The sequence below is a fragment of the Pan troglodytes genome, chromosome 8 (assembly GCF_028858775.2).
Source record: "Pan troglodytes isolate AG18354 chromosome 8, NHGRI_mPanTro3-v2.0_pri, whole genome shotgun sequence".
NCBI classification, from domain to species: Eukaryota; Metazoa; Chordata; class Mammalia; order Primates; family Hominidae; genus Pan; species Pan troglodytes.
Window position 1 is genome coordinate 62,135,201 of NC_072406.2, and position 24,087 is coordinate 62,159,287.

The following is a 24,087-nucleotide window of genomic DNA, read 5'->3' on the forward strand; positions in this document are numbered from 1 at the left end:
GTGTCTCTTTCAACCAAAAGAATCCTAATACAGAACTTTTCTGGTGGAAGGGAATGAGGGTCTTTCTGGAGTAGTTACCACTGGAGTAGAATCTTACAAGGGACCGAAGTAATTAGCCAGGTACAGACAGACAGTTACAGAAAAATGGGCAAAGCCCAAGATTAATTAAAGGCACACAGAAGCTACTGAATATATTTGTTAAATAGAAATTCATTGAGCATATTTTATTTGCAAGTCACTTTTAGGTACTGAAGGTAGGGAATGGGGATAGAAAAGAAAATGCAAAAAATGCAACAAGACACATTTTAATGATAGTAAACTGGCAATGGCATACTTGTTTACAGGTCAGGTAACATATACGGGGAAGTCCAAGGGAGAGAATACAGTCACGGGTTCTTAGTTTCTGTTCCTGATTGGGCCAGTAAAGCCCTTTCCTCATCCCTCTTTTCCGCTTACCACTAGGGAGAGAAACTAAAAACCACAGCTTCAGGCTGCTAAGCACCTAAAACAAAACAAAACAGAACAAAAACAACAACAAAATAAGGCAAGTTGGAAGAACTTGTAAGTAAACAGCAAAGGAAATGCTAGGAGAAATTTACAAAAGCACAACAGAAGAAGGAACATTAAAGTAGCACTCAATTCCTTCACAAAATAAGCAAGTAAAGTCACAAGGACAGAGTCTGACCTAAAAGGTATGGAATCTTACAGCAAAAGAGTAAGTCTTATACCTTTCAGCGACACCTTTTCAAGTGCCAACATGTCTGCAATAATTGACTATGTTAGGCCATGAAGAGAAGTTCAAGAAACACCAAAAAGTAGAAATAGTATTATCTACATTCTTTGATTACAATGTAATAAAATTAGACATGAGATAAAAGCAAAATTTTTAACAAACTAACCACTGAGATAATTTTAAGTTATCTCCTAAAATTCTCATGGGTGCCTAGGGTCTGGTGGTACATTTGAGGCAGAAGCCCGCCACGCAAAAATCTCTGCTGAGACGAGATGTAGAAAGCTTAAAAAAAAAAAAAAAAAAAAAAAAGCTCCTTCTACCCCAACCATGAGAAAAGCCCAAATGTTGTAATCTACAAAATTATGACTTTTTCTGAGTTTATAAGAGAGCTGAGTTTTCGAGGCAACCAAAGGGTGACAAGCCCCTCTGAGAAGATAAAACACATGAACTGTTTTATGTTTGAAAGTAACAGGAGAAAGAGGTGGTCACCACACAAATGGGTAGGAATAAATCAGCTAAAACTTCAATGAAATGTTAAAAGCCAAGTATGAACTAGGGGGTCACTTTGGAACAGTTAGGAGCACCAGAAATAAGTAGAGCTTGCACTGGCTCAAAAGCTTTCACATGAGTTCCACAAGGTGCTCAGAAAAATGCAGGTCAGGTAGGAGACCACAGGGAGCCCCTTTGGTGGCACAGGCATGCAGGAGGCCACTGGCTGCTGCTGGAGCCAGGCCCAAAGCCCCTCCATCTCCCCCTAGTCCCTTCTCTCCTAGCCTGTGGCTCTTAGGGCCACTGGCTGCCTGAGGAAGAATGTTGTTAGTAAACTGTCTATTGAATGAACTAATATATTAAAAATGTTCTCTTAATAGTTGTCAAAGTAATGTACAATTAAAGCAGTTCAAAACTAATTGTGAGGCTGGGCATGGTAGTGCATGTCTGCAGTCCCAGCTACTTGGGAGGCTGAAACAGGAGGATCCCTTGAGCCCAGGAGGTCGAGGCTGCAGTGAGCTATGATCGCGCCATTGCACTCTAGCCTGGGTGACACAATGAGACCCTGTATCTTACAAAAACAAACAACTAATTGTGGTAAAACACAAAACTCATGTACAATTAAGTAACAAGCATGTTAAAAATATTTTGCCAGCCGGGCACGGTGGCTCATGCCTGTAATCCCAGCACTGTGGAAGCTGAGGCAGGTGAATCATTAGGTCAGGAGTTCGAGACCAGCTTGGCCAACATGGTGAAACCCTGTCTCTGCTAAAAATAGAAAAAATTAGCTGGGCATGGTGGCAGGCACCTGTAATCCCAGCCACTCAGGAGGCTGAGGGAGGAGAATTGCTTGAACTCAGGAGGTGGAGGTTGCAGTGAGTCGAGATAGTGCCACTGCATTCCAGCCTGGGCGACAGTGCAAGACTCCGTCTCAAAATAAAAAAAAAAAAATTTGCCTTCTTTCTTTTGTAATTTTCTTTTTTTGTAAGAGATGTGGTCTTACTAGGCTGACCTTGAACTTCAGGGCTCAAACATTCCTCCCACCTCAGCCTCCCAAGTAGCTGGGACTATAGGCGCATACCATCGTGCTCAGCTTAGCCTTATTTCTATTAATAATTAAAGAAATACAAGTTTAAGGATTTATACCTGCCCATGTTACCCACCATGAACATTTTTTATAAGATTTTTTTGTTACAAAAACAATATATGCTCACAATAAAAAAGATGCAGATTAAAAATAAAGTATAAAACATCACTGACCAAGTGTGGTGGCTCACAAGTGTAATCACAACACCAGCCTAGGCAACATAGTGAAACCCCATCTCTACTAAAAATAAAAAATGAAAAAAACCCCAACAAAACAAAACAAAGAGTATCACCCACTAGAGAACAACCATAGTTAATCCTGGCACGTAAACAGATGAACATAGAGAACTTCAAATTTGTGTGTGATATTTTATATTCACAATTTAATTTTAAAATGGTTTATATGGCATACATTGGGTATTTCTCCCATTTGTCAATATTCCAAAACCATCTTTCCCTGTCAGCAGATACATTTCTATAATGGTTTTTAAAGGAAGCATAATATTTTATTGCATAAATGTACCATAATTTCTTTTTTTTTTTAGCATCATAGTTCAGTAACCAATTCCCCATTGAAGGACTTTATGACTCGTTCTAAATTTTTAATGAATATTTATGCTAATGAAGGGGAGGGAAATGTCAGTTACTTCAAAATTTAAATCTCAATAGTTGAGGAAATGAATTATATAATGGAAATCTTAGACTACTATGCTTGATAGTCACCAGAGCAAGCACAGCTGCAGTCTGAAAGGCTTTTAAGCCAGAAAAAAAGAAAAAAGGAAAAGAAGTGAACACATTTATAAAGCTTTCCAAACTGTCTATCACAAATGACCACGGCTTACAGCAGACCTAGCTTCTGGATTGATGACTTGAATCTAGTCATTCATTTTACTTAAGAGAAAGACAGGAAAAAAGTATCTGTCTTAAGATCAATAAGCCCAGAGTGAAAAATAGGTTTCCTCAAACACTGAAAATAGCACCATGCAGTTTTTGTCTTTGAATTTGAAGAAAATGTAGGTGAAAGTCTTTAGCATAAAGGGACAGGAAACATCTTTATAAGCACACCACAAAAATGTGAACACATAAAAGCTAACTCAGTAACTTCAGCCTGATCGGTTGAAATAAATGAAGAAGCAGAAAAATGTTTATAACATGTAACAGTTAAACAATTAATATTTTTTAATATACAAAGAGTTATTACTAGCCAGTGATAAAATCAAACTACTCCCAAAGAGATGAATGGGCAGAAGGCATGAAAAAGCAATTCACAAAACAAACAAATGGCCAATAAACACGAAAACTGTTGAACCTTAGAGAAATGAAAAATAGTAACAAAGTCCTGTCTTGGTGATGCTGTTCATGTGAGGAAGACAATGTGAATTGATATCACCTTTCAGAGTGGAATCTACAAGGATCAAAATGAAGTATACGTATTCTTTGAGTCATTAATCTCACCTCTAGGAATTTACCTTAAGAAGATAATTACACATAATATATATAATTGTACTACACACTGTAGTACTCCTTATAATATAATGAAAACAAACTCTGAATGGAGAATCTGTGAAATAAATTATGGTACATATGTGCATACAACAGAATACTGTGTAGCCACTAACAAATGCTGAGTACTCAGTAGATCTACATTTGTTAGATGGATAGTTGAAAACTATCCATGAGACTGCAGACTTTCTAAAAGGAGGAGGCTGGAGAATAGAATAGAGGGTGTCACTTCATCAAGTTACATACATTGCTACTGAGATGACCTGAAGGATGGCCACCAAATGCTGACAGTGAATTCTAGTGATTTTTATATACTTCATGGTATTTTTCTAGATTAAAAAAATAATAATAAATGTGTCATTTTTATAAAAATATTAAGAAGCATTTTACTGATGAGGGGAAAGGCAGTTACATTATGACAGACTCAAGTATTCTCAAAGAGATGAATTTTATCTAAATATAGTTCGGCTATTAAGGCCAGCTGGCTGTTTTATGTCTGCTTTATTGCTTGCTACTTTGTAACTGTGGTATAAAAAAGAATTTTTCTGGTGTGCCATCTTAGGTTCCTGGTAGAAGCTTCAAACACCCTTGGAATTTCCTGAGTGCTGGTGCCTTTGTTCTGCTAATGAGGCGATTCAGATTGCACATCCGGGAGTCAGGGGAGGGCAGAGACCGAGCTCAATCATGTGGCCAATGATTTAATCAATCATGCCTACAGAATGAGACTTCAGTGAAATCTTTGGTCACCAAAGGTCAGTGCAGCCTCCTGACTGGTGTACACGCTGATGTGCCAGGAGAGTGGGGTGCCCTGACACTAAGGGGAAGGGTTGTAGAAGCTCTGCTTTCCCTTCTAGGCTTCGCTTTATGTGTCTCCTTTATAATAAAACTGCAGTGGTAAGGACAGGACTTTTTTCTGAGTTCTGTGAGTCATTCTAGTAAATTATGGAACCTGAGGTGGGGACATGGGAACCTCCTACAATAGTAACCAGCTGGACAGAAATGTGCGTGGCCTGGGGATTCCCCTGAAACTTGTGGATGGAGTCTGAAGTGGGGGCAGTCTTGTGGACTCTGTTCTTAAAAGGCGAGATCTGCGATTACTCCAGGTAGTCAGTGTCAGATTTGCAATGCAGTACACCCAGGTGGTGTCAGACCAGTTGGGATGAAATGGAAAAGTAATCATCCTAAGTAATGATATAGTATTATTTTCTATAACTGATACTTTGAAAAAATGTCAATGTAGTAAATGGCCAATAGCTTTGTTGATCAGGTTTTGTGAATTTCCTACCACAAACAATAACACGTAAGAAATGTTTCTGCTTCTTGGACATCCAGATGCCTCCTATCTGTGCCATTCATGCAGCTCTCCCAGGCTGTGCTCCCACAGCCCTGTGGGCCTCCACTACAGCACTCATTCCCATGTACTGCATCGGTCTCATACTGCCTCTCTCTCATACGCTGGACTGTGAATTCCAAAGCAGGCATCACATCTTCTCCATCTTTGTATCTCAGAGCCTACCACTGTGCCTAGAAAGTGGCAGAGGTGCTATTAAATTTGGTGGATGAATGAGTCAGTGAAATAACTGTCCATAAAAATCACTCCAGTGGAGGAAAGTGCAAACTCAGGTTTGAAACTTCGCAGTCATTACATGCTCTTCTCCTCCTGCCAACCTTTCAATATTCAACAAAATACTGTGTCTGGGGGATCAAAGTGATAAGTGACCTCTGAAGGAAAATGGTAAATGAAATAAGAATTCCTTCAAACATAATAGGAAAAAAGAAAATAGTGTTAAATATTCCTTTTCCTTTTCTCTTAGATTTTTGTGGTCTCATGACAGGACATGAGAAATCTGGTTTGAAGGACTAACTTTTTTTGTGTGGGCAGAATGCTTTTATCCTTTTCTACAACAACTTACCTTTTAACCTGGCATCACCCCCAAAGGCACCACAGCCCCAGTTTCCTGTGGCCACTGCAGAAAGATTCTCTGAAGAAACTCCAGGACGGAGAAATCCACAGTAAGCCTGCAGGATAAAAGAATTATCAAAGCCTGTGAGTGCCTAGACACTAACAGTGTTTCTGACTGATGTACTAGGATCAGTGTCCATTATCAAGCTTATGTTCAATTTCTCATTTTTTTTTTCCATAGGGGCCAAAATAGAGGGAAAAACAAAGAGGGAGGAAGGGAGAGAAAAACCTGGGATTATGCAAGGAAGAGACTAAGAAATGATAAATTCTAATATTTATTTGTTTGAATGTTAAGCATATAAAATCCCTTAAACTAATACAGGTCCCAATTTATTTTTCCACTTCAAACAAACAGAAATGAAAATAGCAGATATTTCAAGAACTAATAGGATCCCAATTATAAAATACTAGGAAAAACTACCAGGAAAGGGACTTGTTAGAACAGTTTTCTTTTTCTTTGAAGGCTTTAATCACTATTTTTTTCATCAGGCAAAGGGTCACTATTATGCCTCCTCAGCATTCTCTCTCTCAGTTATGGAGATTAGATTAATAAATGTGCTTCCTGCTACTGACATACTTAACAAAGAGCAAGCAACAATCTATAGAAGGGATTCCTATACCTGGTTATGAAATAACCTTTAAGATGCCTTTTGGCTCTAAGATTCTCTAGTTTCACAGCTCTGTTTTAAGCTAGAATATTTAAAAATTTGCCAGTAATCTGAGAAAAGTACAATATATTCTGAGGATGCTGGCTAAGTATTAATTAAATGAACAGCTCATTTTCTATATGAGAAGACCATTGTGTAAGATCCCAGAGTTCCTGATTTCCACCTCTTTGCTGTCAGCTAGTTGGTCTTTCTGCCTTCTTTCTAAATTCTTATTTTCTGAAGTGATCAGACTGTAACAGGCTTAATACAGCAGCAAAGCAAAACTCCCCTGGGTTCTCAAGTTCCAAACGAAGCCTAAAATATAGCTTACATATAATAGCAAATACAATTAAAAGAATGATCTTGACAAATGTTCCCAGAGAAAAACCAAGGATAAAGAAAGATGCTTCTATGAAACCCACACATAGAAATATATTAAATTGTTCTTTGAAGTTTCCACAAAGGTATAAAAATTTATTTTACAGACTGTCTCGATGGATTAACAAGGCTATTCCTTCCATACCCTCCTAGACTGTAAATCCTGACAGATATTAATTATAAGTTGGTACCAGATCATTATTCAACACTGTGGTATAGAGCTTACACAAGCGCTCACAAATTACCTGCATAGTCAGATGCATGGAGCTTCTGAAAATCTCTTTCAGGTCAAAAAAATCTGAGAGCTCCATTTGTTTTGAATAGGCTCTTGAAAGATAGTCTGTGTCATTAACGAACAAGGGAAAAAACAAACCCTCTGGAAGAATAAACATAACTTTGCCGCTTTGTTTCATGTCAGAATTTTCTAACATGCCTAGAGAGAAGAAGGCTTCCTCAGATTCCTAGTTCATTTCTCTGTTTTATACTATCAGGATGGTTTTAGTTTCTTTCTTACTGCTGTCTCTAAATAACTGGGTTAACTTTACTTCAATGTGCAAAAATAGCTTAGTGAAACTAAGGCCTAATGATTGAGAATTTGAAACATTTAAATTATTAGAAGCAAAATCTAGTAGAAAATATTATCCAATTTTCCTGGAAAATTATCTATCTTGAAAAATGGCCATAAAAACAAACCATGAAACTGAAAATAAACCTCATTCAGTGTTTAGATCAAATCTTTAAAAGTTCATGGCTGTAACCCCAGCACTTTGGGAGGCTGAAGTGGTAGGATCACATGAGCTCTGGAGTTTGAGACCAGCCTGGGCAATATGGCAAGACCTGTGGTGTCATCTACTTGGGAGGCTGAGGTGGGAGGACTGCTTGAGCCTGGGAGGTCTAGGCTGCAGTGAGCCATGATGGTGCCACTGCACTCCAGCCTGGGTGACAGTGAACTCTATCCCCCACCCCTGCCACCAAAAAATATTAATCAGATAAAAATTAAATGATAAAATTACATAGAAATTAGAATAATTTGGTTATAATGATTAAATACAAAATTATTTTATTCTGTTAAGAAGCAAGCATTTGTAAGGTCAGAAATAAGACAGCAGTAGTATGCTGCCCTGAGCCCTCTTTGGAAAGTCAGCCCAGGCTTCTCCCTTCTCTAGGAAGAAGGATGCCTTAAGTGCTGAAGACCAGGGCAGAGCCTTGAATCAGGGGACCTTTCCTTTTATGAGTAGGAATTGAACTCCCTTGGTAAAGAAACAAAGATGAGATAAGGATAGAGACCTTAAAAGAGTTGCCAAGTTCTCACTCCACAGCGAAAGGCATTAGGAGTTCTCAAGAGCTCTATATTGGCAAATGCGTTTGTTTTTCCCCCACCCAGAGCAAGAGTACTTGAGAAGACTCATCAGAAAGCTGCGAGAATAAAAGAAAGCCAGCTTGAACTCTAGCCATACCCTGCCCTGACAGTCTGCAATGACACAGCAATTTATTTTTACTAATCAACAACTCAGAAGGGGGAAAAGAAAAAGGAAGCACTGAGACCTCAGGATAGTAAGCAGAAGATACCAATGAACAACCCTCTCTTGGAATGAGTTTTGATGGGAAGGGAAGAAGACAGCGAACATAAAGGTAATTTGGGAGTCCTGAAGGTTGCAAAGGGATGTATTGAGAAGAAAGATGAAAATATTAGTACCTAGAGTTAAAAACTAGAGACCAACCAGGAAATGGTAATGATAAAGATGTAGGAAAGAAGGAAAGAAAACGGAAAAGAGACCAAACAAAACTGGTATAAAGTCTACAGGCCCAAAATGAGGCCCAGGAAAGAAATGGTATCCAGGGGAATAGTCTGGCACAAACTGATGTATAAGATTTTACACTTAAGTAAGATCTTTGGCTTCAATATCAATTTTAGAAGGCCCAAGCAGATAGACAGTTACGTGCTGCATAGTGATGTTGCAGTCAACAACGAAGCACAAACATGACGATGGTCCCATAAGATTATTATACCATTATTTTCATAGTACCTGCCCTATGTTTAAGACACAAATACCTACCGTTGCATCACAGCTGCCTATAGTATTCAGTATAGTAACACACTCGACTGGTTTGTAGTCTAGGAGCAATAGACCATACCATCTAGCCTAGGTGAGTAGCAGGCTATACCACTTAGGTTGTGTAAAGTGACATGTGCACAGTGACTACTTCACAGAACATATCTCCATCTTTAAGTGATGCATGATTTTACTTAAAAGATGTCTTTCATTATCATGTAAATACATTATTCTATTTGCTGGAATAATTTAATAATTATTGTTCCTAAAGAGTTACTCATTTATATGAAATCAATCTACTATACTTCTTTAACTTAATACACAGTGGATATTGATACTGATTTTCTGAGGTTTTTAGTATTCTGTGATTTCTTACGACTTTTTTTTTTTTTTTTTTTTTTTTTTTTTTTTTTTTTTTAGCCCAGGCTGGGTTCAGTGGTGTGATCCTAGCTCACTGCAAACTCCACCTCCCGGGTTCAAGCGATTCTCCTGCCTCGGCCTCTCGAGTAGCTGAGATTAGACTTTATCCCTAAAATAATTATAACATTAATACATTGTTTTTGCTATTCTAAAATGCAATATATAAAATGAAAGAAGTATGCAGATCTTAGTTTCCTGATGTATAAAATCCAAGATTGGGTTATGTATTTAATTGTTATTCTGATTCTATATATTGGGAAACTTAAGGGAAAACCCACTACAAATGATACAATTTGAACATTCTCGAAAAGTAAAGTGACACATATTTTATGAAAAGACTGTAAGTGCTCAGATGCTGAACTTCTTAGGAATATCAGCAGCAAATACTGACTGGTTTTGTTTTCAGGCTTTGGTTTAATAACAGTCCTATTCCAAATACGGTGGTGAATAATAACAAAAACATCAATAAACAGATCAATTTTTAAAAAGGTAAATAGGGATGATTTCTATCTCTCCACCTTGTTCAATTTCAGATTCAGAAAGCTCCACAAAACATATTCATTACTTAATCCTACCTAAAATCCTACCTAACATGGCAAACACAACTTTTCACAAGTGATTTCTTTCTTCTCTTGCAGTGCTATTTGCCACTTTTACAAGCTGAAGTCATAAATCTTTCTAACCCTAAAATAATTCTCCTTTAGAATGATACCCAGCTGATCTCTCACAGGATTAAACATTGCTTCACAGTATCAGTTAGATAAAAGGAGACTGGTTCCCCCCTTTAAAAACCAACTCTACTTGCAGGTCACGATGTGGGTCCAATAAGACCGGTGGAGCCTGGATGGAGCAGACCTTTTCCAGAGGCCTGGAAAGCACTTTGTAGGACTGGCTTTTCAATTATTAACTGGTGAGTAATGCTTAAAAGTAGCAAACAGGTTCCCAGAGGTCAGAGATCCATACTGAATTCTGACGGTGAAAACTGGTTTTACTTTTTCGCATAGAAAAATGTGGGTTTTTTTTTTTTTCTTTTCCTCCTTTCTCTCTGGCATGCATACACACACACACACACACACACACACACACAAGCAGAATTGTGCAAGTCATCTCTAAAGTGATTTAACACAGACTTCTGCTCTAAAAGTTTGTAAAACATGAGATATAAAATATTAAACATTGTCTCCAAGTTGTGCTGTCAGTTTATGTGAGACTCCTGCTGCTCATAACCAAAATTCTTAAGTCAATTTTAATAGGTAAATGTAACTAGTAAGGGACAAATGCTTTAATTTAGAAGGCCTAAAGTTGTTTGGATTAGTTTCTGATTAAGTTGCCAATGACATTTAACAAAATCATTTACTGCTTTTTCCTTTTTCAGTGAAAGAATTAAAAAACTAATTCCTTGTTAAAATAACACATTTTTTGGAATATATCAGTGAATAAAAGAACACACATTTATCAGATGCCTTCCCATGTGCCAGGCCCTGAACTAGGTGCTTTCTCAAAGTTAGTCCATGTGTTGATAGGCTCTATTACACTCGAGGTATTTCCTTGTCTCACAGGTGGGGAACCCTCAAATTTCCTTGAAAAACTGTATCAAACAGAAAAGCATATTGAGAAAAGCATTTAACAGGTACCTTGCTCACAGCAGAAGTTTATGGTCACAAAAGAAGAGTGATTCAGGCATAAGCATGTAGGAGACTATTCCAAAAGCAGAAATATTCTCAATGATTTAAGTTTGAACCACAAAAAGTCTAGAAGGTGAGGCCTAGTTATAGTAGTCTCTATGTGCAGGATTTACATTTTTAAAAAATGATTTGGCTGGGCGCAGTGCCTCACGCCTGTAATCCCGGCACTTTGGGGGGCCGAAGCGTGTGGATCACCTGAGGTTGGGAGATCGAGATGAGCCTGACCAACATGGAGAAACCCCGTCTCTATTAAAAATACAAAAATAGCCGGGAGTAGTGGTGCATGCCTGTAATCCCAGCTACTCAGGAGGCTGAGGCAGGAGAATCGCTTGAACCCGGGAGGTGGAGGTTGCAATGAGCCGAGATCATGCCATTGCACTCCAGCCTGGGCACCAAGAGTGAAACTCCGTCTCAAAAAAAAAAAAAAAAAAAGATTTGAAGTCAGGGGAGCCTGAATTTGAGCCCTGGTTTGGTCAGTGGACAGCTATGTGACCTGGCCTGCGACAAATTACTCAACTTCCTAAGAAGTGAACTCACTGTCTCTAAATGAGAGACAAGAAAAATAGTTATGCCTCCCTGAGTGGTTAGGACTAAATCAGACACTGCATTTAAAGCACTAAGTAGAATGCCTCATAGAGAGTAAACAATCATTTAATGGCAAGAATTACTCTTACTATTGTTATCTGTATAATTTGAAAAAAAAACTCCACCTGCATTTGACTGAAAAGAATCTTTTATGAATTATAAATTAGACTTTATTGCGTATTGACATGAATAATTGCAGGTTGAAAATGAATGTAGAACTGCATCACTATACATTAAAAATTAACCCATCTGCTTCACATGGCTTCATCTGTCCCAAACTTGATTTGACACTCAACTTACTAGGCTTTATTGAGCACTTGAAGAATATTTAGGAAATATATAACATTTTGTGACATATTGAGTGACTTAAGATAATGTACTTATGTAACTTCTAAAATATTTACCTCAAAAACCTAAATTAACATTGTCTAAGAAGTTATTTAGGCCAGGCGTGGTGGCTCATGCCTGTAATCCCAGCATTTTGGGAGGCCGAGATGGGCAGATCACCTGAGGTCAGGAGTTGGAGACAAAACTGGCCAACATGATGAAACTCCATCTCCATTAAAAATACAAAAATTAGCCTGGCGTGGTGGTGTGTGCCTCTGGTCCCAGCTACTTGGGAGGCTGAAGCAGGAGAATCACTTGTACCCGGGAGGTGGAAGTTGCAGTGAACTGAGACCACACCATTGTACTCCAGCCAGGGCAACGAGTGAAATTCCGTCTCAAAAAAAAAAAAAAAAGTTATTTAATTATCAGTCAAGTCATTTAACAAAATATTTTTGAGACACTTCCATAAGGCAGTGTGACTGACTGCCGCCAACTCCTAATGAAATAAAACTCCTGTTGCCAGGTTACTTGAAGACTCATTCTTTGTATAAAACGCCCCTCATTAAGACTCTATATTCTATAAATAAATGTTCTTCCATGTTGCCAATATTTACAACTAACTTAACCTATTCACATATATCTTTTAAATTTCTGGTGTCTTTGAGGATGGGCAAACTGAAGGTTGGTGATACACAAGTAAGTGCAGAGAGAATCAACTGGACCTGGCAATTTTAAAAAAGACTTATGCCCAAAGTTACCTTCTTAAAAGATCATAATTGAGGATAACTTCTAAAAGTGAATGATCTAGTTCTCATAGAAAAGTATATGAGGGAGTATACAGTTCATTCATAAAATAGTGAAGCTTTCAGTTTGTATTCATGTATTAACTGTGGCTAAACACATTTTGGTTCTACTTTCCTTTTCCATATTTCTCTCCAACAACCTACTGCTTACATAAATGTCCTCTTGACCGTGTGACAAATTCACATATACGTGTTTAGGTAAGTAGCACCTCATGAAAATTTAAAGACAAATCTTATTCTACTCGATATGCTCTATCCTAAAAACATCATGGTACTGGGGACAACTGCTTTAAGGCAAGAGTTTGGAACAGTGAAAATAGGCTTACATTTAAAATGTATCCAATTACTAGTAAAAGATACTTTTCAGGCAGGGCATTGTGGCTCATGCTTATAATCCCAGCACTTTGGGAGGCCGACGGGGAGGAGATCGCTTGAGCCCAGGAGTTTGAAATTGGCCTGGGCAATATGGTGAAACCCAGTGTATCTAAAAAAGAAAAATTAGCCAGGTGTGGTGGTGCACACCTGTACTCCTAGCTACTCAGGAGGCTGAGATGGGAGGATCACCTGAGCCCAGAGAGGTTGAGAGTCTGCAGTGAGCTGTGATCGCACATGCCACTGCACTCCAGCCTAGGCAACAAAGACCCTGCTTCAAAAAAAAACAAAAAAACAAAAAAACACAACAAAAAAAAATCTTCAGTACAGGCAAATCTCTGACTTTCAGAGTCAGGTAGGAGAGAACTTTAGAACTGTTGATACACCAAAGGCCGGTCTTTCTGGATAGCTTTTCTGAGGGATTACTTTTTATTTTCATTTTTAAATAAATGACATCTGTTACATAAGTTCAACTTTAAAAAACAGTGCATTATTCTTCAAACATTTTATAAAATTTGAGAACTCTAAACATTAAAATAATTTAAAAAATTATACATACGAGAACATGTTCAACAATAAATTAGATTCTCCCAAATAGATCAGGATATAAGATACTTAATTATGTTCAAAATATCTACTAAGTTGTAAGTGTAGTAAAAGTCTGTCTAGATCACTGTTATTATTCTCAGAAGTCTGTGTAGGAACTGGCACACCATGTATAGCCATGTAAAAACCACAAGCCTCATTATCCTAATAATCTTATAACTAAATCCTACTCATGGGAGTGAAAGAATGATTTTCAGAATTGGGTCAGTCTTCTTGGCTGTGTGAATAATTTGTGGAACTAAAGAAAATCTCTAGGCTGGGCACAGTGGCTCACGCCTGTAATCCCAATACTTTGGGAGGCTATGGCGGGCAGGATCGCCTGAGGTCAGGAGTTCGAGACCAGCCTGGCCAACATGGTGAAACCCCATCTCTACTAAAAATATAAAAATTAGCTGGGCGTGGTGGCAGGCGCTTGTAATCTCAGTTACTTGGGAGGCTGAGGCAGGAGAATCGCTTGAACCTGGGAGGCGGAGGTTGCATTGAGCCAAGATCATGCCATTGCACTCCAGCCTGGGCCACAAAAGCGAAACTCCATCTCAAAAAAAGAAAAAAAAGAAAATCTCTGCTGAGTGAATAATTCGAGGAACTAAAAAGAAAATCTCTGCTGTTTTGGGAAAGCCCAAAATCCAGAGAACAGAATCAGCTCTCTATTGTGTAACAGAGTTTATTTATTATGGTTGCCAATACTGAAAATTTGAACAACAGGTATGGTTCATTTTTATATTTCTGTAATAAAAAAGAAAAAAATGAATATAGTAGGCGGCACTAAGTATTACAGAAAATAATAGATACCATCATAAATCTTACCTAAAATAGAACAACATTTGATTTGGCTTTTTCAGTTTTTCTGTTTTAACCCTGATAGCATACTTTGTAGAGAAAATGTCATTAAGCAGGTCTGAGAAAAAAATTTTCAGAGCTCATTTGTTTCTATATGGTTTTACATTGATAATGTCCCATAGCAGCTAAGGTACTTGATGAGATAAATGCATGTGTGGGGTTTAAAACTAAGCAACAGCCTATCTGGCAACCTTAGCTGCGAATCAAACAATTACAAAATGGAAAGTACATCTTGTACAAGCTGACAGAGCCATTAAATCAGGAGAGCTGTGGGCAGACATACTGACACTGCAATAATTACCAGAAAGCATTAATTTCAGCATTAATAAAATGGCAGTAAATAGATGACAGCTGCCAGATGAACTAAGAAATAAGGTTACTGGCCTTGTTCAGCTCGCGTCTCATTTTCTCAGGCACAAACTGATCGAGGTAGCGTCTGAAGTGAAGAGCATCAATGGCAACGATCTCAGTGCAGCGCCGCTGCCAGTCGTCCCTGGGACAGGATGGAAAGGGGAGAAAAGATAAGGAACAGGTAGTCGCTCAAATAAAATCCTCTCAGGGGTCAGGTTGCCAAGACTTTAGCTCTGTTAAAATATTAAAAACAAACCAGTGTCTGCAGGTCTGAGCAAAAGGAAAGGAAAGGAAACACCCTTTATTTTTAGATTGAGGCATATACAGTGTGCACTGTCAGGCTTTAAAAAGTAAAATGAAAAATTACCCAGAGACAACACAATGACATAGTGTAAACAGGTAAATCATTTATAGTAAGTCTCAGAGGTTAAAGGATTTGGGGGCAAACAAAAGGAATCTAGTTCTTTGTTTTCCTCTAATACTAAGGACATGCCACTTGCATCCTGAGAAAAGCTCATTCCTCCTTTGCTTTGAGAGATCTGCTTTAAATCACTGGGGTTGTAACATCACTATATACTGTCCAGGAAATAATCCTAAGAAGTGTTACAAAAATGTGAAATAATTCAGTGCAGCATTCTACCTACTGTGCTCAATTGCTGACTGTGAGAAACTATTTTTAAAATAACAAAGACATCAAAGCAGACAATACCATGTTGCCTGTGGAAATAGAAAGGACTGGTTGAGATGATAATTTTGGAAACATGTAAAATCCCAAATATTTAATCTCTTTATAAACTTGCATATATTGCTGTGCCAAGCAACTTTTCAAACTGAAAACCAACAATAGAAATCTTCATGCTGGTTTGTAAATAATTGTAAATAATGTAGAATAAACATCTACATAGATGTTTGTTGCAACCATATATTTTAAACAAAATAGGAAGAAAGCAGAGGATGGACTTGAGACATTATGAGGAATAAATTTGTGGCACGTGGGCAAGAGCTGATTCTTTCTGCCACAATGGTTTTCTCATCAAATAACAAACAAAACAAAACAAAACAAAAAACCCCACAAGCTTTCAGGTAGCATTTCTGCAAAATTTTATCTCTGGTTAACTGGAAGTAAGAATGTCAAAGTAGAAGACTATATTTCAAGAAGATATAGGAGACAGAAGCAGCAAAGCACACCGCAGGTTCTGCCATCAACTGGTTTGTGGCATTAGGTCAACTGTCGCAACATAGGTTTCCTCCACCTAATTTCACAGAAAAATTAAAGATAACTTAATAAGTTGGTCAAAGGCTTTAAGCTCTAATTAGAACCTATTCTACTCAGATTTAAACATGGAATTTAACCTCCACGGTTTCTGATTGTAGCTCAGAGGTAAAGAACTGTAGAGAATTCTGCCCCTCTTTGTCTTTGCTTTAGACTTTTGGTTTTATCTTCTCTGTTCTTCCCTTTGGTACAGGAAGATGGTAATAGTGTTTTCAATGCCAATGAACCTGTAATGCTGATTTCTTTTCTTTTTTCTTTTTAAGTTCACTTGCTGAAATACAAGTAGACAGAATGAGAGTGTGTGAGGGTCAAGCCCAAATTCCTTTGCTTTTAGCCATGGAATACTGAAGACAGAAACAGACTCACCTTTCACTCCCATCTTCGTGGCTCCGGGACCAACGATATGTCTCAGCATAGCCTGTGTATTCACTGTACTGCTCAGTACCTGAAACAAACAATCTGTCACTATTAACTTCACACTTGATGGCAAAAACATTCCACCTTTCATAACATGGCAAGAATAACTTCTGTTTAGCACTGTACTGAAGGTCTCTCCAGCCAGTGCAATAAGGCAAGAAAATAAACAAAAAGGCATAAAGAATGTAAAAAAATAAGTCAAACTGTCCCTATTTGTAGATATCATGATTGTTTACATAGCAAATCCTAAGGAATCACTGAACTAAAGAGAGAGGCCAGGCGCAGTGGCTCATGCCTGTAATCCCAGAGGCGGGTGGATTACCTAAAGTCAGAAGTTCAAGACCAGCCTGGCCAACATGGTGAAACCCCACCTCTGCTAAAAATGTAAAAATTAGCCAGGCGTGGTGGTGTGTGCCTTTAATCCCAGCTACTAGGGGGGCTGAGGCAGGAGAACTGCTTGAACCTGGGAGGCGGAGGTTGCAGTGAGCCAAGAGTGTGCCACTGCACTCCAGCATGGGAGACAGAGCGAGATTCAGTCTCAAAAGAAAAAAAAGAAAAGAAAAGAAAGGGGAAATTAAAATAAAGAAAAAGCATATAAGTAAACTTAGATCAAGGGTATGTCTGTGTACTAGCAACAAACAATGGGAAAATAAACATTTTTTAAAAATCCATTACCCATAATGTCAAAAACCATAAAATACCTAGGAGTAAATATAACAACAAAGAAGACACTACTGGCCAGGCGCAGTGGCTCACGCCTGTAATCCTAGCGCTTTGGGAGTCCGAGGCTGGTGGATCACCTGAGGTCAGAAGTTCGAGACCAGCTTGGCCAACATGGTGAAGCTCCGTCTCTAATAAAAATACAAAAATTAGCTGGGCATTGTGGCGTGTGCCTGTAATCCCAGCTACTCAGGAGGCTGAGGCAGGAGAATCGCTTGAACCTGGGAGGCAGAGGTTGCAGTGAGTGGAGATTGTGTCACTTCACTCCAGCCTGGGCCACAGAGCAAGACTCCATCTCAAAAAAAAAAAAAAAAAAAAAAAAAGACACTAGAAAAAAAAAGAAAACTTAAATGGAGACCTGGGAGGCGGAGGTTGCATTGAACTGAGATCATGCCACTGCCCTCCAGCCTGGGTGACAGAGCAAGACTCCATCTCAAAACAAAAACAAAAACAAAAAACAAACGAACAAGCAATGAAAAACACCTTCAGGAAAATGTTTAGACAAGACTGGAGAAAAAATATTTGCAAATCAAATATCTGACAAAGGACTTGTGTTCAGAATATGTGACGAACTCCTACATGTCTGCAATAAAAACACAACCCAATTTAGAAAAATGGACAGAAGACCTGAATATAAACTTCACACAGGAAGATAGACAACTGGCTAACAACCACATAAAATATTGCTCAACATTATTAGTCATCAGAGAAATGCAAATAAAAAAAAATCACAGTGAGAAACCACCATACACTCAAAAGAGAAGCTAAAATACAAAAGAATAAAAAAGAATGACAACACTAAATGTTGACGAGGATGGAAAACAAGTGGAAATCTCATTATATATTGCTGGTAGAACATAAATTGGTGTAATAACTTTGGAAAAGAGTTTGGCAATCCCTTGTAAAATTAAACATACATGTAACCTTTGACCTACAATTTCCATTCCTAGATATCTACTAAACAAATACTGAAAATGTGTGCTCACAAAAACTGCAAAGAACAATGTTCATAGCAGGTTTCCTTACAATAGATTTGTATCAGTCATTGCTCAACCAGAGAAATGGAACCAGGAGGACATATATATGAAGAGATTTATTGCCAAAAATTGGCCTACACAATTGTGGAGCTGACTAGTCAGGTCCAAAGGGTGCACTGGAATTCTCAGGCATGGGTGAAGTGGCAGTGCACAGAATGAATTTCCTCTTCAGAGAAGCCTCAGCTCTGCTCTTAAGGCCTTCCACCCAACTGAATCAGGCCCACTCAGATTATCGCTTACTTAATGCAAATTGTATTGAATGTGGCTAAGCACAGTGGCTCATGCCTGTAATCCCAGCATTTTGGGAGGCCGAGGTGGGGAGATCACTCGAGGTCAGTAGTTCGAGACCAGCCTAGCCAACATGGTGAAACCCTGTCCCTACTAAAAATACAAAAATTAGCTGAACATGGTGGCAGGCACCTATAATCCCAGCTACTTGGGAGGCAGAGGCAGGGGCATCACTTGAACCCAGGAGGCAGAGGTTGCAGTGAGCCAAGGTCACATCACTGCACTCCAGCCTGGGCAACAGGGTGAGACTTTATCTCAAAGGAAAAAAATAATGCTTATTGAATGCAATAAGATTAACTCCTTTACTTGTAGACTTTGATCACATCTATAAAATACTTTCACAGCAATACCCGAATTAGTGTTTGACAGAATAACTGGGGGCTGTAGCCTAGCTAAGTTGACATTAAAAAAAAAAGACTATCACAAAACTAAAGGTGGAAACAATCTAACTATTGATAAAAAATTAACAAAACATTTGCCACGATCACACAAAGGAATACTCCTTAGTAATAAAAGGGATAGAACCACTGACACATTAAAAAACATAGATAGATCTCACATTACACTAAGCAAAAGAAGCAAGATACAGAAGTGTGTATGACATGTATTTACATGACATTCTAAAAAAAAGAAAAAAGTAATTTACAATGAAAAGAATAAAAATTATGGTTGTTTCTGGGGTTGGGGACTGACCAGAAAAGGGCTCAAGGGAATTTTCTGAGGTGATAGACATGTTTTTTTTTTTAATGTCTTGATAGGGGTGTGGGATATAAAAGCATATCTATTTGCCAAAACTCACCATATTATCCACTTAACATTGTATACTTCAATGTGTGTAAATTTTACTTCAAAAATAAAAGAACTGTAAACAAATAATGAACTCTTTTTAATAGGTTTACTTTTTGCAGTGGCATGGTTTAGAAGTTCTGAAATCACCTTTTGTATATATTAGGCTTAAACAAATGAGAAAAATTGAAGATATTGGGAGCCACATTCTTCATTGTTGGGGAAGAGAGTTCCAATTATGGAAAAGGGGAAAGACTATAATATAGGCTGTGATGCTGGTTAAGAATGGGAGGTATCAATATAAATTCACAGTTGTATATGTGTGTGTGTGTGTGTAACATATATGTTCTAGTTCAAATCTTGGCTTCCAAAACTAACTAAAATCCAGGACCACCTGCAGAAATGGCTGATTCCAGAGCTGGTGCAGGGAATAAGGGAATATACAAGATGAGCCTACAACATCTTTTTGTGCTAAAAAGATGGAGATGCTCAAAGAAGAAAGTGCATTAAAGAATGATGGGCACATGTCAAAGGCACACAATAGTTAACTTGAAGGCATTCCCACTGATGGAATATGGGACAATTTAGCACCAAACAGAAAATAGCAATGGATCATAATCCACTGAATACAATAAGAATGCAAGTGTCTATACTTGCATATATATTAATAAATAATAAATATTAATAAATAAGTATACACAAATAAGGAAAAAGGGAAAATCCTTCCTTATAGTAGAATGCCAACTACTAAATGTAGAAAGAATGGGAGTTTAAAAAATTAGCAATGACTGCTAAAATTAGTAGGTGAAGGTTTGATGAGGACAAGATGTTTACAGTTTCAAAGTATATAAAATATATAGTGATACATTAATTACAGAATGAAAAAGTATAACCTGACAGTGGAGGAACCTGGTCAACCCAACTTAACCAAGTCATTACACTGGTGTCACAAATATTGGGACAAACTGCTATCACACGTCTCTTCAAAAGATATACTAAATAGAACACAGTATCACTTCAGTGGGATTCCTACCGAAATGAATAACCTGAACCTAATTAGGAAGAAGCAGTGGGCAAACACAAGAAGGACAATCTACAAAATAACTAGCCTATCCACTTTAGAAATATCAAAGTGAACAAACACAAGGAAAGGCTGAGAAATGGTTCCAGTTTAAAGAATACCAAGGTATGAGCCTGGACTAATTGAAGACTGGAAAGAAAGCTACAAAGGTCATAATTGGAATAACAAAATTATATTATAATATAGATTAACTAACAGTACTGTATCAAATTAAATTTCCTGATTTTGATAACTAACTGTGCTGTGCTGATGTAAGACAATGTCCTAGTTCTTAGGAAATATACAACAAAGTATTTAGGGATAAAAGGGCACAGTATCTCCAACATATTCCTAGACAATTCAAGAAAAGAAAATAGAGAAAATGATGAAGTAGATGGGACAAAAATATAAACTGGTGAATCTGAGTAAAGAGTATATGGAAATTCCATGTATTATTCTTACAACTTTTCTGTGAATCTGAGTAAAGAGTATATGGAAATTCCATGTATTATACCTGCAACTTTTCTGTAAGTCTGAAATTTCATATACATACACATAAAAACACGTAATATAAGGCCAGGCGGGGTGGCTCATGCCTGTAATCCCAGCGCTTTGGGAGGTCGAGGCGGGCAGATCACAAGGTCAAGAGATCGAGACCATCGTGGCCAACGTGGTGAAACCCCATCTCTACTAAAAATACAAAAATTAGCTGGGCGTGGTGGCGTGCACCTGTAGTCCCAGCTACTCAGGAGGCTGAGGCAGGGGACTCACTTGAACCTGGAGGGTGGAGGTTGCAGTAAGCTGAGATTGCGCCACTGCACTCCAGCCTGGTGACAGAGTGAGACTCTGTCTCAAAACAAACAGAAAAACACACAATAAAAACCACATAATATAAATAAAGCTATGAAAATACTCTATTTTCATATATGATTAAAAATTTCCAGAATCAAAAGTTCCAAGATTTAAACTCAATACTAGAGTTTCCAGTCTATTATTTAATATACTAGTTCTAAAAATAATTTGTATTTTAATTATTAGACATTTATCTAGAATTTTGGACAAGATATTCATGCTAAAAATCAAGAAAATAACTAGAAAATTTATGTTATTTCTTTTATGAAGCATTCCTTGACACCATAAGTAGGGTTGATTGTTCTTCCTCCATGCTCCCAGGGTATTTTGCACATAACATTGGTAGAGCACTTAACATATTGAATTGTAATCTGAAAATCAATTGCATTTCCACATAGTAGCAATGAATAATTATAAACAGAAATTTTAAAAACTTACAACAGCAACAAAATTACGAAATACTTACGGATAAATCTGACAAAATGGGGAAGAATTATACAATGAAAACCATAAAATACTAATATAAAATACTAGTGAGTAAAACTGACATGAATAAACAGAGACATATATCCTAGACATGTGTCAAAGACAAAACATTGTTAAGATGTCAATTCCGAGGTGGGCGGATCACCTGAGGTCGGGAGTTCGCGAGCAGCCTGACCAACATGGAGAAACCCCGTCTCTACTAAAAATACAAAATTAGCCGGGCATAGTGGCACATGCCTGTAATCCCAGCTACTAGGGAGGCTGAGGCAGGAGAATCGCTTGAACCTGGGAGGCAGAGGTTGCGGTAAGCTGAGATCACACCATTGCACTCCATCCTGGGCAACAAGAGCGAAACTTCGTCTCAAAAAAAAAAGTCAATTCTCCCCAAACAGATCTACAGATTCAAAGCATTCTCAAAATTCAGCAAGCTGTTTTGGTAAACATTGAAATACTGACTCTAAAACTTGGCAAAACGACTCTGAAGGAGAAAAAAGTTGAAGGACCCATACTACCTGATTTTAAGACTTATTATAAAGCTATAGCAACCAAAACAGGAAGAAAGAAAACAACACATTAATAAGCTTACTTCAAAACTTAAAACTTCTGTGCTTCAAAAGTCACTGTGAAGAGAATGAAAAGACATGCTAGAAATATCTGATAAAGGATTTATATCCAAAATATATAAAGCTTTCAAAACTCAATTAAAACAAAAAACAATGAAAACTTAGACAAAAGATAGCTTCATGGGTGTAGTCATATGTCCAAACTTACATAATTGTATACTTTAAACAAATAGTTTATTTTATGTCAATTATACCTCAATAAATCTGTCTTAAGAAATGGAATCTGACTCCCTCACTAGACTCTCAGCTCCTCAAGGGCAGGGATTATAAATTATAGGCGGGGTGTGTTGGCTCATGCCTGTAAGCCCAGCACTTTGAGAGGCCGAGGCAGGAGGACTGCCTGAGCCCAGGAGTTTGAGACCAGCCTGGGCAACAGAATGAGACCTCGTCTCCACTGAAAATTAAAAAAAAAAGTTAGGTGGGTGCAGTGGTGTGAGCCTGCAGTTCCTGCTACTCAGGAGTTTGAGGTGGGAGGATCCCTTGAGCTCAGGAATTTGAGGTAACAGTGAGCTATGATTGTGCCACTGTACCCTAGCCTGGGTGACAGAGATCCTGTGTCTAAAAAAAGAAAAAATAAATAATATTTTTATCTACATTGGCATCTTGTAATGCAAGAATATAAAAGCAGTTGAGTAAGAACTTGCCGAATAAACATAATAATTAATGAGCCAAAGAAATTTAACTGATGATTAAAACAATGAGTCCAGAAATAATCCGAAGGCACTACATAACTGACGCATACTAAAAATTCACATCTACAATAAATGCATGGTATGGTAAAAAGAGCACTGCACTGAGATTAGGAAACGTGAGAAACTCAAAGTGGATCTTCACTAGCTAGGTGACCTTAGATAACCAAACCTCACTGGACATCATTCCATCATCTGAAATTCAGGGTTCTTAATAATTCTTATTTTGTTTACATCATAGAATTCCTTGGGAAACTAAATAAGACAAGTAAAAAATTCATTCAAACCCACAAAGCCATCAGTACAGGTGTCATTAGAAATAAATTTTTTAAGGGGGTAGAGAAACCACAGATACGTGATTCTATTTACTCGAGGGTGAAAAGCAACCTGGTCTACTTGCCTGATAGGAACCAAGACAGCAAGGACTACTCCTTCTTTTCTGTTTTCTGCCTAGCGGTAGACAAGCCTCGTGTTTCCTTTTCATAAAAAGACAAACTGCCTATTCTGATCTGTTAACTCGGAAAACAAATACTTGTTCTGTCTTTTTAAAAGAAAGTGGCTGAAAAATATAAAATATCAATTATCATGTTTCTACTTCATGTTAATATAGTTTCAGTGTTCTTCTCTGAGAGGAACAAGGTTAGATTTACTTCCTTCCCTCCTTCATGGGAAATAAAAAATACACATACAAACACTTTTGTACTAAACAAGTTAAACCCTGGGTTTTCTAAGTAGACACCTTTTAACATGCCAACTGTCTCCTTCGAAAAAAGTGAATGCCCTTAACTTGTTTAGAATTTAAATTAATGAACTATGATGAAAATATAAAGGTAAACTGGTAACAGCTACTGAGACAGAAGACTGAATGACCTTTGTGATAGCTCTCACTAGGGATGGGCCTTTAAGACTTCACAGTCAAAGACCTTCACTTAAGGAAAAAACTAGAAGGAATCCATTAAAATCTTAGGAGGAGTTCATGACCTCTTCATGATTTTTTAGATTTAGTAGTAAGAA

The 24,087-nt window shown here is 37.8% G+C and overlaps 1 protein-coding gene across 16 annotated transcripts in view; it reads right to left on the bottom strand.

Moving 5' to 3' along the window:
• Positions 1–24,087, bottom strand: part of PARG (poly(ADP-ribose) glycohydrolase) — a 129,717-nt gene that overhangs the window by 8,816 nt on the left and 96,814 nt on the right. For all 16 annotated transcript variants that reach the window (XR_010159733.1, XR_010159730.1, XR_008537386.2 and 13 more), the window contains 3 exon segments: positions 16,482–16,560; positions 14,876–14,984; positions 5,725–5,830 (listed from right to left, as the gene is read on the bottom strand). Coding sequence is in view for 11 of the 16 variants with exons in the window: in XM_063817542.1 (XP_063673612.1) it covers positions 5,725–5,830; positions 14,876–14,984; positions 16,482–16,560 (294 nt within the window). In the remaining 5 variants the exon portion in view is untranslated.